The following is a 14,707-nucleotide window of genomic DNA, read 5'->3' as shown; positions in this document are numbered from 1 at the left end:
TAGGGTACGAAATCACAATTTACTAAAATGGTAATTAGTTTTAGGCAAACAACTAAGCAGCAGCAAATGTAGAAAATTTTAGTCAATGATACAAAAATAACAGCAAGACAGATACTGGACAGAGCATTTTCCTTTTTTGTTTCCAATGAGCTACCAAGGCAAGGTTCTACAATTTCAAACCCTAACCAGAGTGAAAGCAGAACATAATTTTTTTTAATTAACGAACAAGGTCAGCATACTTAACTTGCACCCTCCGATCAACACCCAATACACCTTTACTGTCTAGGCTCTTGATTCTTTACAAGATCTTTAGTGCATTTGATGAAACTGGAACTTCACTGGCTTGTGATCTTTCAATATGTATATCACTGTTATATACATCCTCCAGTTTATGGGTAGCGGTTGGCTGGCAGCTGTTGCATCCTCCCAAGAAAGAGAGAGAGAAAGAGAGGGTGGGGAGGGGAGGGGAGGGGAGGGGAGGGGAGGGGACCTCGTGCTCTGGTATTCTCTAGCGTTGCATTTTAAAACCATACACCAACACCTGAAAACAACCGATGAAAGATAATTTTATAATAAAGCAGCACCACAGAAGCAGAAACTTGTTAACAAATTAATTGGATGCAATGCCTCACCAGCTCCCCTTGTTTGGCAGGAAAAGAAGCATGAATCTTAGCAAGAGATTCTTGTGCTTCAAATATTTGGAGCCCCTCTAAGGGATCAGACTCGACATTATCCCCCATGGTGGAGTTGATTGCCAGAGTTCCAACTTTAGGCTTTCTTATGTATATCTCAACTTCTTCAGCCTGTACAGATGTCTGACGAGCAATGAACTGCATATATGCATATTCACACTTAATTTTTAGCATTAAGATATTTGAATATTCAGCAGTTTAAGTAATTTAAACCAAAAGAGTTGCTAGGAAGAAAGGAATCACTTGGCAAAGGTGTCTAATGCACAAGGTTGGACTGCAGCAAAGATATGGTCGTTCCAAATTTGGCATACTTTGTTCGACCAAAGGGAGCAGGGTCAGGTGCACATCAAACTGAAATATAAAATTGTAAAGCACTAATCATGTTTTACTAAAGTTTGGGTATGTCACTAAGTAGCAAAAGCCAAATAATTTTCGTTATGGTTGTCATACCTCAGCATCAGTTTCATCTAAATTACGGATGTGCTCAGCGAACTTCGTCATGCGCCCGCCCTTGACAAGTCTACCATTTGAACCACTAGTATTACCATGTCTGGTTTGACTTCGTGTACCATTCTTACCCCATGCAAGTATCTCTCTGTTTCCTGCTCTCAAAGGTGATGTGCGTAAGTTTTCACGGCTCGCTTCCAAGTCATCATTTTCCTCACCGTCGATATTGCCTGCTGTTCTTGCTGGCGAAGACCGTGGCATTCGCCGTCTCTTGAATCTCTTCTGCCTTACATCAGGAGAACGATCCTCAGCAGAAGAGGAATCTTTGCTGCCATCATTACCATTTGCTTCCTCTTCCTCATCATCATCAGAGCCAGCAAGTACATTGTCCCGAACACCACTTCTACCTCTGCCACGTAGATAACTGTTTTGTCCATGAGCTCGAAAATTCCCCCTTGATTTTCTTAAGAAAATTTCAGCTGCAGCTTTTGTGGACTTTTTCCTACCAAGTGCCTCTGATTGTCGCCGAAATGTCTCAGCTATGGATGCTTGAATCTAATATAAATGGGAGATTGATAATCGAGATATACCAGATAAAAAGATGACATACAAGACAACGACACAGGCACGCATGCGTGCACCCACACATTCATACACTCAAAGGTTCTTTATATTTGAGATAAGTCAACTAGATAAAACTACCTTCTTATTGCGAGTTCTCTCTTCTTCATGCAAAGCCAGTTCCTGCAAACAGATAATGAAGCTAAAGTCAAACACTGCCTCAAAAATAAAGGAATAGAAAATACTACCAGTACATACAAGTGAGAGATCTGATGAACAACAATAAATTCTGGTAACTTGCTTACCTCTTCCTCGTACTTATCAATATCTGGATATAAAGCTGCAATCAGAGCATCATAATTTGGATCGTCCCTCAAAGAACGCCGACTAGCACAATGTGTCCGGCATGCTGGACATTCATTATTCCTGAAGGAATAGTTGGCAACTAAATTGTTAAAGTCGCATGTCCAAACAACCATAGATATAAAAGATCAATCAGTTAGCATTTGTTTTTTCTTGCATAATGCAAGTTACATAGAAGAATTTTGTATCCCTGTACAATCAAAGAGATAAAGATGGTATTATTTTACACCATACCCAAGCCGCATCGATTTGTCAATACATTCCCTGCAAAAGCGATGCAGGCACTCCATAACGGTTCTTGTCTTCCTTATTATACCTGGTGCATAGACGGTTCAGTAAGAAAAAGGAACTTTTCTTTGGAATAACTAGTACTAGCATATGAATGGTTCAAGGGATACGTGGATTGGATATAAGTTTATGTTTTCCTGCTTACCCAGAATGGCACCAGCAGAACCACATGAAAGTACTTATGAAATAATTCATAGAATTCTCAAATTATGCAAAACAGGATCACAGAGAACAAGAACATGGACTAATTTTAACATAGAAAATGGTATCCAGGAGCAGGTTTTTGCTGATCACCTTCTTTGTATTTTAGCTTCTTATTGCTGAGCTTACAGTTTCAGATTAATACATGCACTTACATCTTTGTGTATATGACAACCATCCAACAAAAATATAAGCAGTGTCTAATATGCTTGATGCACAATACTTCCACAAGTTCAGGAAATCATGTGCCTATATGTAAATGAGGAAGAACTCATACAAACACAAGGTATGTTAGAAAATATCGGGTTGGAGTTCCTAAAGTGCGCCAATAATGTACATAATGAGAAACACCTATTACCCAGCATGAATATCAAAGACAACATTCATTCTCTAGCTGTTTAAGCATCTGAAGGGAACACTCTAGCCTAAAATAAATATCATTCCGTAGATCATGCTTTTCTCCCAGTTTGAATATCTGATTAAAGCTTTGCAAAGATTTGAATATTAAAAGATGGACTATGATGCCAGAAGGATCACATTACAAGCCACATCAAAAATAAAGCAAGCTCTCTCTCTCTCTGTGCGGTTTTTTTTTTTTTTTTTTTTTTTTTTGGGGGGGGGGGGGGGGGGGGGGTGTGGCATTCGGCAGAAGGCCAATCACTTCCATTAAGAAAGTGGAAGGGAGATATAAAGAAAAATCACTGGAGGAAAGAAATAAAAAGAAGGATAGGATAAGAGAGGAAAGAGAAAATTAGAAAAGCAGTAAGGAGCAAAAGTAGGGAATCTTGTGCAGGAAGGTAACCAACCAACTCCAAATAAGCCTAAAAAAGAAGCCCAACAGAACTGAACAGTGGTAGTAGTCTCTGTTTAGCCTTTTGAGAAGACAAGATAGTCCAATCATTCGACGTAAGTGTTGTATTTTTCCAAGATATCCATCTGGCTGCTTCTGCTACCCAAAAAGATTCTCTTGTTGTTCTCCAAACAGATTGACTGATAAATAGTAGCATGTAGCAACCAAAGAAAACCATCAACAGGTCCAACTCTTTTTACTCTTATTGTCTTCCCACCTCAACCAAAGAGAGTTGAGATCTTCTAGGTTAGGGAGATCTTGGACATTGAATTTGTTAAGGAACAATCTAAAATTGCTGAAAAAATTGTCACTTTACAAGAAGGTAATCAATAGATTCTTCTTCACATCACTCAATGGAGGAGGTGCTGGCTGATTTCACCCTTTTCTTCCTGCAGTCATATGTAATATATGTGAACACCAACAGGCATTCACCAGTTGGCACGACCAGTTCAGTAAACTATATGCCTGCTGACTATGACTTGTTCAGGAGTTTTTTTCAGCTTCAACCTAAAGAGAGTTACTGCCAAAATTTAGGCAGTGTCATGTGAATTTTCCATGATTTTGAAAGCCTTTGTAGCAACTAAAATTTCCTTATTTTTTTCTAAACATAGATGCCATTCAATTGTTGGTGGTTTAAAGAGCAAACCATTAGGAGCCATATGAAGATCAATGAAAATTTTTGATCCATAACCCATAACGCCAGGTACTTGAAACCTTTTTACAAATATTTAGAAACTGACTGTACAAAAACACCATTCTTGTTTAGGTGATCCAGAACTGGATGCTTTTTTTTCAGATGGCAAATTCAGCTGCTGTGGGATCAGGTTTTAATTTGGAGCTAGAGTTTAAAGCATCAAACAGTGTGAAACCCAATGATGACAATGCAAAAAAAAAACAGTGAAAAAAGGTATTTTAGAAATTTAACTATATTCAGGTCTATATGTCTGCCTGATACATGGACAACTTCTACAATCCTCAGAACTTTGTGATACAATCCATGCTATGCTTCCAATCCAAACCGCATCATAGATGCCCATTTCACCCACTTCCGCTCTATGAATCCTAGAAAGCATTTTCAAAGTCTCCAGAATCGACATGACAGGGACTAAAGCCTCAGATTGGCTGATCGGAAGGCAGGTGTGATACAAATTCACCTATCAATCATTGTCAAATACTACAATTGATACTCAACTTCGTCTCACTTTGTACTGGTATTCTAAATATCTTGCTAGGAGCCAAGTGATTTTAGAGAGGTCACATGAAAAGGCATACGATTATGAGTTTTACTTTGATGGATATTCATTGAACAAAAAAATAAGTACAGAGGTCTAGCAGAATTCCACCATTTTTTACTATATTTTTCTGTTCATCTTCATGTTATTTCTTCTTTATAGATTTATAATCATGATGACCTCAGATAAGGTTTGATCTTTTATACTTTCTCTCCTTTTCTGTTCTCCATGTCATACTTGTTTTGTTTTATATGCAACATATCTAAATTTAATTTGATTCAGATCAATATCTACCTATCATCTATCTTCCCTGCTCCCTCCATTTTCATCTGTCTTTTTTCTCTTTATAAATTTCCAAGTTCATATCTCAAAATTTGTTCCTCTACTCACCTCCTCTTACTCCACCATGTGACCATGTCTAACCCACTGGATGTGACAGTTCTGAAATAATAAATCAGACTGAAAACCATGTCTTAATGTCTTACAGCATTTCAATTTTACAGATTCAGACAGAAAACAGAAAAGCCTTGCAAACACCTCACTCACTCCTGAAATTATAACCCAGAGCTTGGTTTACATAAGTCAATAGCAGAACAAGATTTTTGTGGTTATAAGCTTAGATGGTCAAATTCTGAATGGGAAGATTCGAAAGTTTTCCTGGAGTCAACGTGACTAAGATATGAGTTATAACGAGGTGGTGTTTCAACGAATAAAGACACCATGATCAAATACTACCTGTTGTACAACACCACAGAAGCAATTTTGTCATAAAGACCAACACTTAGATCTATTGGAAGGACATGATATATCTAACCTTTTTCTTGGATACTCATTGAATTAATGGGAAATTGCAATTCGGTGGTGGCCCACGAATTGTTGAGTCTGGAGCTTAAGAGTTGACTCAGGCCTTGTATAAATAGTTGAACTTCAACATAATTCTTAATGGTGGAAAACAACAAACCACAGAAGGAAAACTTCCTCTTCCCCTCAGGATTTCCAACAACCCAACTCCCCTATGCAGTTTGATTTTTGTATACTTAATCTTAAACATTTTATACAATTTGGAAAAACTGTCACCCATGCCCTTTGAAATAATGACCTTTCTTTTCTCTTCACTTTGGGATATCAGACTCTTAATTATAGTTATTCCTAGGACAGATATTTATCACTGCTCTAGTGTAAAAAATTGTACTTGCAATTTACAAGAGTATCTCCTCTTGTGGAACCAACATCTTTAGTCAAGAACTCTGCCAGAACTTTCTCATGTACCCTAGTTGTGGAAAAATGACATTTTCACTAAGTTAAGGCATGCCTTATTGCCAAGTCTAAAATTACCTTGTAATCAGTGAACAGAATCTTAGCAAATGAGCTGGCACTTAGTTTGGAGCAGCAGAATTTACTAAGAATTTCTTCAACATGTTTCGCTTTGATTTGCAACAAAAGGTATCCTAGAGAATCATGCATGAAAATTTTCCAAAACTGAATTCTAGATACCATGTCGGGCATTGAACAAATTTAAGGGGTATTTGCAGCATCACTATTGTATAAGGATTCACTGACATCAGTTACCATAATGATCATGAAAATTATGCATACCTTACATGTCAATATATCAAAATTTTATTAGGGATAACAGTAACTGAAATTTAGATTAATAAAACAGAAGCAAAAAAATAAAAACAATAAAACTTTAGGAACATAAACATAAAAGTGTGTCTTATAAGGTGTTCATTTACAAATAACCAGCAATTACCATGTCTAAGATCAGTTTGGTAATTCATATAGTTTGTTACAGTTATGCTTATACATGAATATATTCTGCATTAGAAACCTTTTCTTGATTCTAGGAGTATATGAAAAGCACACAGGTATTTTTAAGTCCATTGAATCACCTTCTTCAAGATTCACATTGACACGGAAAGATCAAGATCAGTTTTACAGTGTAGAGTTCTAACATCACATAAAGCCCATTTTCAAGGATCAATGCAGTCATATGCACACCTTACTTTCCCATCTTCCATCTCTCTCAAAAGTGGGAAAGATAATGATCCCCAGGAACATTTTAGATTTGAGCTTACAATAGAATCTAAATGTAGGTTATATTCCATTCAAAGCACTTCATAATCAGTCCACTATATGCAACATTACCCACTATGAATCCCATAACATGTCATTTCCCGAACCTTATTTGGACCCAATATGGTAGAATTTGATGCACCAAAGAAGTGGGGAAAAATCTGAAGACAGCAAAAGGCTACCAGAGCTATTGACGGAGGTGATTATCTCAACAAAATAATCAGATTTTGCGATTCAGGGGGAAAAGAAAGAGTCGAAAGCTTTCTGAAGATTTAATTAAATCATGTTAAGTTCTGGCACAAATGCTATCAAACATTACAGGAATCTCCAACCAGAAAAGGATTGAACCAAAAGCCTAGGGGACACCAACAACAACATAGAGCTTGACATCACACTTTGAAGAGCTAGAGGGCTTAGAATAGAAAAATCTATTTAAGATTTACATACATACATAAAGACACTGTATGTGTCGTTGCATTCAGATTAGGTTCAGTTGTTTTTAGTTTAGTTTTATGTTTCACATAATTTCCTTTCCTTAACGAGTTTTACAAATTTTGTTCAAGCCGTTTTGGTGCAGGTTACATATTTTATATTTTCCAACAATTTCTGTTCTAGTTTTAAGGGCTATGTTTCTAGTGGCACTCTGAGTCCTCCTTTAGGTAGGATTTTAGTCTACAGGTGGGTATCATACCTTTCAAGCTTAGAAAGGTCATTTTATACTTATATTGGAGCATTAGATATGAGAAATCATACAATAATGAATTTATACATCCTGATTTATTTGGATTTTCCTTTTTCTCTTCTGGTGTCTTCTTCTGCATCTAAGTTCTATCAAAAAAATCTAGTTGTATAGTTAAAGATGTGGCATGTAATGAAAACAATGGACAAGTTGACTATATATGCAATGTGCGCATTTGTGTGTATGTTAGAAGACTACTAAAAAAAATGCACAAAATTGAAGAAGCCTATTACATGACATGCTCAGTAACAATTTGCATCCTATGCCCCATCATCTAGATAAATGAAAGGGTCTAACTTAAGAAGCTTGTCAATATTAATGAAAAACCAAAAAATAACGAATGACTGCACAAATCATAGCACTGAAAACATTGTACTATAGAATTTCATGAAATAATTTGCGACTGTAGCATGTATTAATGTCCAATTACTGAAAACCAAGTATAGGTTTCTAGCAAATATACATACCTAAACAAATAGGGCATTGAACTTCTTTGCGTATGTCCGCCAATTTCACTGGGATAATTCTGTGGAGCAGGGAGAGGGTAAAAAATTAATTCAGAATGAAATACAACCATAAAAACATTTTGCAGACATGAATAGGTGAATAATAAAATTTATGCAGATCAATAAGTTTCATAACATACCAAAGAAATTCATAGCTTGCAAATGAATTCCATATAATTCAGATAACCAAAATAGATGAAAAATAATCAGTGCCTCTTTAAGCTTCAGCGACTCAATATAGCTCAAGCTTTCATTAGATGATATGCAAGAGTCAGCTTATAACACCAAGAATTTCTCCACAGCACAAGCACGTTAACTATATGATGCATAGACACAAATTAGCTTTTATACAAGCTCTAGCTGTGACTTCCATACAATAAGTTTGTTCAGAACTAGAACATCCTATAGAACAGTGAAAAGAAAATTTACTTAAGCATAGATGTGGGTAAGTGAAGCAGAAAAAACAACACACAATCACAAAAAAAAAGTTGAGACAAGTCAACAATCACTCATGTTTTCAACTAAAGAAATAGAAGATTAAAGTCTCATTCTCCATTAACAAAAAAATACAATGCCATCTCAGTGAAAGATAACTCAACATAATACAGTATTAGCATTGAATGCTTAGTTAGATAGAATACCAAGGTACAATCAAGGTTTGACCCTACATATGTTTGCTAACATGTATGAGATTTTACTTGGTGGTCCATGGATGGGAAGAAATTTGTCCATTTACATCGGCACTTGACAACAAGAAAAGGATAAACTGCAATAGTGAAGCCTCATTTCTTTAGGAGATTAGACTGCTAAAACAACAAGCAAGGCCATGAAAATATTTCATATCATGAACAAATATCAAGGGTCAACCATCAAATTCAGCAAGCAAACTGAAGAATTCAAGAGGTGACAGGACTTAAACACAGTTCTTTCAACTTAGACAGGACAAAAGATAGGATATTATGGAAGGAATATGGTGGCCACTAAGTTAAAAGGAGCACTCAGCAGATACACTGGTAGCAACAATAACTTGCATGCACCAAACACTTGAATCCTTGATTCCAAATCAACACATTCACTAAGGTGCGGCCCTAGCTGCATCCATTGGTTAGCATGCTGCAGTACCAGAGTGTGCCACCCAACCTTGGTGCCAACCATTGGCACCATACCAAGGCACAATACCACAACCCCTAGTCACAAAAAGGCTCCTCATTGTACACAAAAACATAACCAAGGAATGGCAATTTATGAACCGAACCCACCAACCCACCAGAGTTTGTCAAATTAAATGGATTTGTATATATATTTTTAAAAAAAAATTGAGCAAAGTTTGGGTCACTTAAGACTACCTGGTTATAAGTGGGTTGAAAATCAGTTTGGAACCAAGATCCAACAAGTCACCATAGGTTGAACAAACCCTCAAAACTCAGCCCTATGACCCTGTGATAGTAGCATTGTTAGCGGGCCAAGGGCTAGTCAAGGCTTGGTTCAACTGTTTAGTAATGCCTGGCAATTCATGGTTCAGAGAATGAACAAAAAATACTAAAGAATATGTAGAGTTGACAGGGTTTAGGGTTTATCACTTGCTCTCCACTTCAATTTCCTCTCTCTCTCTCTCTCTCTCTCTCTCTCTCTATATATATATATATATATATATATGGATGCCCAACTTAAATCCCCTGTTCTTGGCCGTATCATTTTCATTCCCCAATAATGTCAAGTGAAATCCTCATTGGTGGGTTGACACGTTGAGCATGGGAATATATAAAACAAAATCTGTAGGGTATGATTCTATTAATTTCATCCCAGTTATAAATGGTTCAGATATGGGTTGGGGGTTTCTTTCTGAGCAAACCTAAAACCAATCAGACCCAGCCCATTGCCACCCCTATACACAAAAACACATGTAGAAAGAAAATTTGGGAGTAACAAGAAAAGCTTGAGGATAAGGGACTAGAGATATTAGATGCAAATACATTATATGCAATTTTACAGTTCTGAGACATAGAAATGGATTAAATACCGTATATACTGTATTAATTGGACATAAATAATATCCTCATCTAGGCATAAACAAAAATATATGTAAATGTAACAAAGTCCGGTCACCAACATGGAGAAAACACAAAAAGAAGATTTATAAGTCAAAAATTGGAAGATGCACAACACATTATGATGTACTAATCTAACACCTCTGAGTCCTTATTGATATTATGTACTGGTTTGAGATTTCAAAGTCATAATAGTTTTGAGCCCCAAATATATAAAAGTATTGAGCATCTAGATGTTCATAAGTATATCTTCCTCACTACAGAGATGAAAGGTGACATAAGAAAAGCCATCAAAATTGTTAAACTGTATACAAAGAAATTGTTCACAGAGTTTGGTACCTCAATTCAGGATTAGGTAACTCTAATGATTCACAAATTGCTGCACTAGCCCAACCTTTCTAATTTATTTAAGAGCTTCCCTGCAGTACCATGAAGCTTGACACAGAGTGGCTGGACCAATAGTTCAGATCCAACAATGGGAAAAGCAAAGATATAAAAGAGCTGGAGCATCTAAAAATTGTTTGGGTGATTAAAATCAAATCTCACACACCATTTAGTTAAATGGTGTACATTTCGCATTCCCATAGCTGTTTTTTGAAGTATGGGGAGACGAGGATGTTAGAGTGGGCATGCAATGAGACTAGGAAGAATGAAGTTGTCAATAAGAAGAGAAAAATGCTCTTTATGTGATGTAAATGGCAGATGAAGTGAGCAAAATCGCTAAACATGGTGGAAAGTCATGCATGTTACCCAAAGAAGGCCTGAAAGGAGGGGTGATAAAGAAGAATTAGATGGAATTACTGGGTACCGATTTATAGATTCTTTGATTTCAGAGAACTTGACCTTAAATATGAAATAATGCATAAGTGGAACATGTAAGGCCTAGCTGAATAGCTTGCATGGATAAGCCTCTTTTATTGTGTTTATATATGTATTTGTTCTATGTTCTCTTTTTTTCTCTTCCAATATAAATAATCCATGGAGCAGAAAACTGATAAAACATCAAGAATCATAACATTGACCAAACAAAGTTCAGTACTGGTAGTATATAATAACATAAAATAATGCTTTAAAAAAAAGGAGTTTGAAATTTTAAGAACAGAACAATGGAGCAAAAGCAAGATTGAAGCATGTTTGTATAGGTGATGCCTCAAACAAAAAACATATCCATCATCTGCTCATTTGACTATAACTCCAGAACCATGAATAATCATAATAATCTTTCTTCCCTGCAACTCGAAAGTTGAAAAGCTGGCAGGCAGGTAGCACCACCCAACCATATGAAATATCCAGAACTGCAAGGATTAGAAACTATCAAAGAACACCAACCAAGAAATGATCAACAGGGAACTAGTTGTCTTAACGATAATAACTTTAAAGGCTTGTCGTACGTAGAGATCCACTACACTATCTATCTTCGCTGCTCCTTCAATTCAACTCGTGCATCCTCTGCGAACGTATGCCTCAGCGTATCCTAAATTAAATTAGCTTACACGTCATACTGGGTTTCCTAACTCAAAGCCCGCCATCTCGTTAACGTCACCCTTCCACTGCTCCCGCCCCTGCCTTCGACGACCATCAGGATCACCAACACGAGGAAGTGATCACGAATACATACCGTCACACTCCTCTCAAAAAGAAGAAGGAAAAAGAAAATACATACATCTGAAGAAAGAAAAAGAAATGCATACCTCCACGCATGCGGAAGGGCGTCAAAGCTCGTGCAGATGACTATTACAGGAACACATTGGTCGAAAACAGGAACAATGGAAGAAAACGAGATGGCGAGAAAACGAGATAGCAACCAGCTACAACCCATGAGATCGGATCTACCGAATAAACCGACCCACGAACACGAATAAAAATAACATGCATGTGGCCGAGAGACGGCCGTCATCCGTCATCTTCATCCCCGCGAAGGGAAAAGAACAGAGCGAAAACCCAGCTTACCCCCAAGTTCCATCGTAGCAAACATACAATACTCCACCACCTCGCCGGTACCGATCAGAAATACGACAAGATACCACGAGGATAAGAGAGAGAAGAGAGAGGGGGCGAGAGATAGAGAGGAAAACGAAGAAGGGGAACCTACTCGTCTTTGTCAGCCTCGTCGTCCGAAGATTGGCTGCCACCTTCGCCATCGGAATCTGGACAGGAACCAAAAAAAGAAGAAGACACGAGACGGATGGATGGTGAGATCGAGAGGCGGCGGAGAGAAAAAGAGAGACGGAGAAAGGTTGAGGCTAGCATCTTTACCGCCATCTCGTTCCTTCGGTAGCTCCGGCGGTGGATTTGGCTGCGGCGGCTGCGCGCCGTCGGCCTGCGGCAGCGGCTGGTGCTGCTGCTGGGACGGCAGCGGAGGCGGCAAGTGGGGGGAGTCGGTGGAGCCACCGAGGTGGTCGGAGGGCGGAGGGAGGGGGCGCTTCTGGGCGGGCATTTCTTTCTCTCTTTTTCTCGTTGGTGTTTTGGGAGGGTATGAGGTGGGAGAGAGGATGGTGGAGGAACTCCGACGCTCCTCTCTTCGTTTTGGTTGGGATGGGTTATAGGCGGTCCACAGGGGGAACGGCCGTGGTTGCGTGCGAGCGAAGGGAGGACGAGATGAGAAGGGTGCCGGATGGGAGGCAACCGGGGAAGAGAAGGGGAAGAAGGGGAGGGGGGGGGGGGGGGGGGGGAGGGACGGGGGTAGTCCGAGAGAGAGAGGAGATAGAGGGGGGTTGGGTGGGAGCGCTCGCGGTCTGACCGGATTTATCGATCACATTTAGGCGACAAAGCACATGCAGCGGCGCACCTATTTCTCTTCCGCCCCTGCTCTTCCAGTCTTTATATTTTATTCTTATTTCTTACCCACCCTTAATTGTTTCCTTGCTATTTTGGGAATAGGTTGCAACGCCGGTTTGGAGGCGCCTGGGTGCGCGCTGCTGGGATTGGTGCGTGGGAGCGGGGACCGCTTGAAGTAGAGAGGAACGGGTGGTGGTGCGAGCCGCGCCGCAGCGGCACGTTTATGTATGAGCGATGAAGAGTCGGACGGTAGGCGCCACGGCAGCAGAGCGAACTGGTCGCGCCTGGCGGACCCGGATGGAGGACGCGGTTTGACTAGGGTCGGGGTTGTATCTGGATTCACCTTCCTGGCGCAGGAGTTGTATCTGGATTCACCTTCAATCCAGCATCGAATTATCAACTGGTTGCTTCGGGACCTATACAGGTGGATGCATGATAGGGTTTGTAGTGCTTTGAAATTCATGTGGTGGATGATTTAATGGTAGATTTGCACGAAGAAGAATGAATCCTTCTTTCGAACAAAAGATACGGCCTGTTCAGTTTGACCATCGCTTTTTCGGTGCAAGGTTTTAAATTAACATGATCGTAAGTTTGTAAATAATTTTTCTGTATCGGGAGACGAATAGGGCCACCGACTGGATCGCTGCCTATGCAACACAGCATTCCGGAGAGATCTTCTGGACATACCAGAAGGTTCATTCTCCATAGTATGCCAGATTGTAGCCTTTGATGCTGCTGGCTGTACCTACATTAGGATGGGATGAGCAGCCGTTGTATAAAAAAATATATATATATATGTTTTTTCAGACATGTTGTTATTGTATGCTTGCTTTGGTCATGTGTTATGTACGTGATTATTTGCATGATGCACATGAGAGTTAGTAGGGATGGATGTGATCTTTCATTTTGATTGAAACGTTTTATTATTTATATAGTTAGATTTAATTTCTTTTTAGGATTTGTTTGGACAATCCAATAGGATTTGAATAATTTTTTTGCTAATGAATTGGGCAGTGTATTTGACCATACGGAATATAATGCTAACACTTTCCAAGTATGAATCATGTGGTTGAAGAGAAAAAAATGCCTTCATAGGTCCTGTTTATTAGGTCCTATTATGCTACATCCAAACCGGCTTATCTCAGGTCAGTTGTAGATTTGGACAGTGAGTCATAAAATACTGCCCCAAGCTATTAAAATGCATGGTGTCGCTTTGCCATAAGTCTAATTATATCCATCCTTTATCTTTAGTCTTCAGCCCTTAGGTCGATTAACTACAACAAGCATTCTACCATTTTGCCTTAAAATCAGGTGTTTTAGATCAGTTTGTCTAGAAGGGATACCTGAATCTTGCTCATAATGTAACATGTTTTTTTTTCTCCGCAATTTCCACTACTGTAAGTTTTAACTCGTTAGACTAGTCTGACTATATAATTTTTTGGATATATGTGTACCATGTTAAATTATGAATACCTAAAGATTTTCAATTTTGCTCACTGCATAGAAGCGTTGTTTTATGTGGTCTCAGAAATGGGTTGGGGTTGTATCTTTCGCCTGAAAAAATGATTCACCTTCCTTCATGTGATCGCGTAAATGTTGCTTCGAGATCTGCGCAGGCTGATAAATGAGAGAGTTTGGAGTGCTTTGAGAGCTGTATGGGTGCGATCCAACAGACGGCATTGTGAAAGAAGATCAATCATTGTTTCACACGAAAGATACAATCTGAACCCTTAGAAATGGAGAAGTCATCGAAGTTGATATTCTTGAGAGAGAAAAAAAAAAAAAAAAAGGATACTCTGACCTTTCAGCTGGACCTTCTTCACCTAGAATACCAGCTTCTCGCAGAACGGTTCGTGTTTATCCAGTTAGCAATGACAAAAGGAATAGAAAGTTTCGGGTACTTCAGACAAGCAGTTAGTGTACATT

General features: G+C 38.8%; 1 protein-coding gene across 1 annotated transcript; it reads right to left on the bottom strand.

Moving 5' to 3' along the window:
- LOC103707151 (putative E3 ubiquitin-protein ligase RING1a) lies at positions 1 to 12,812 on the bottom strand. The gene is made up of 10 exons (XM_008791534.6): positions 12,260 to 12,812; positions 12,096 to 12,150; positions 7,917 to 7,975; positions 2,298 to 2,379; positions 2,006 to 2,126; positions 1,842 to 1,883; positions 1,143 to 1,694; positions 936 to 1,043; positions 633 to 830; positions 1 to 541 (listed from the first exon to the last, which is right to left on the bottom strand). The coding sequence occupies exons 1-10, from the start codon at positions 12,438 to 12,440 to the stop codon at positions 509 to 511; spliced, it is 1,431 nt and encodes a 476-aa protein (XP_008789756.1). The 5' UTR covers positions 12,441 to 12,812; the 3' UTR covers positions 1 to 508.
- Between the last annotated feature and the right edge of the window lie 1,895 nt (positions 12,813 to 14,707).

This window comes from Phoenix dactylifera, chromosome 1 (genome assembly GCF_051530095.1).
Source record: "Phoenix dactylifera cultivar Ajwa chromosome 1, Ajwa_hap1_PhDact_Kaust_v1.1, whole genome shotgun sequence".
Lineage (NCBI taxonomy): Eukaryota > Viridiplantae > Streptophyta > Magnoliopsida > Arecales > Arecaceae > Phoenix > Phoenix dactylifera.
The sequence above is the reverse complement of the archived record's forward strand: the minus strand, read 5'-3'. Positions and strand labels throughout refer to the sequence as shown.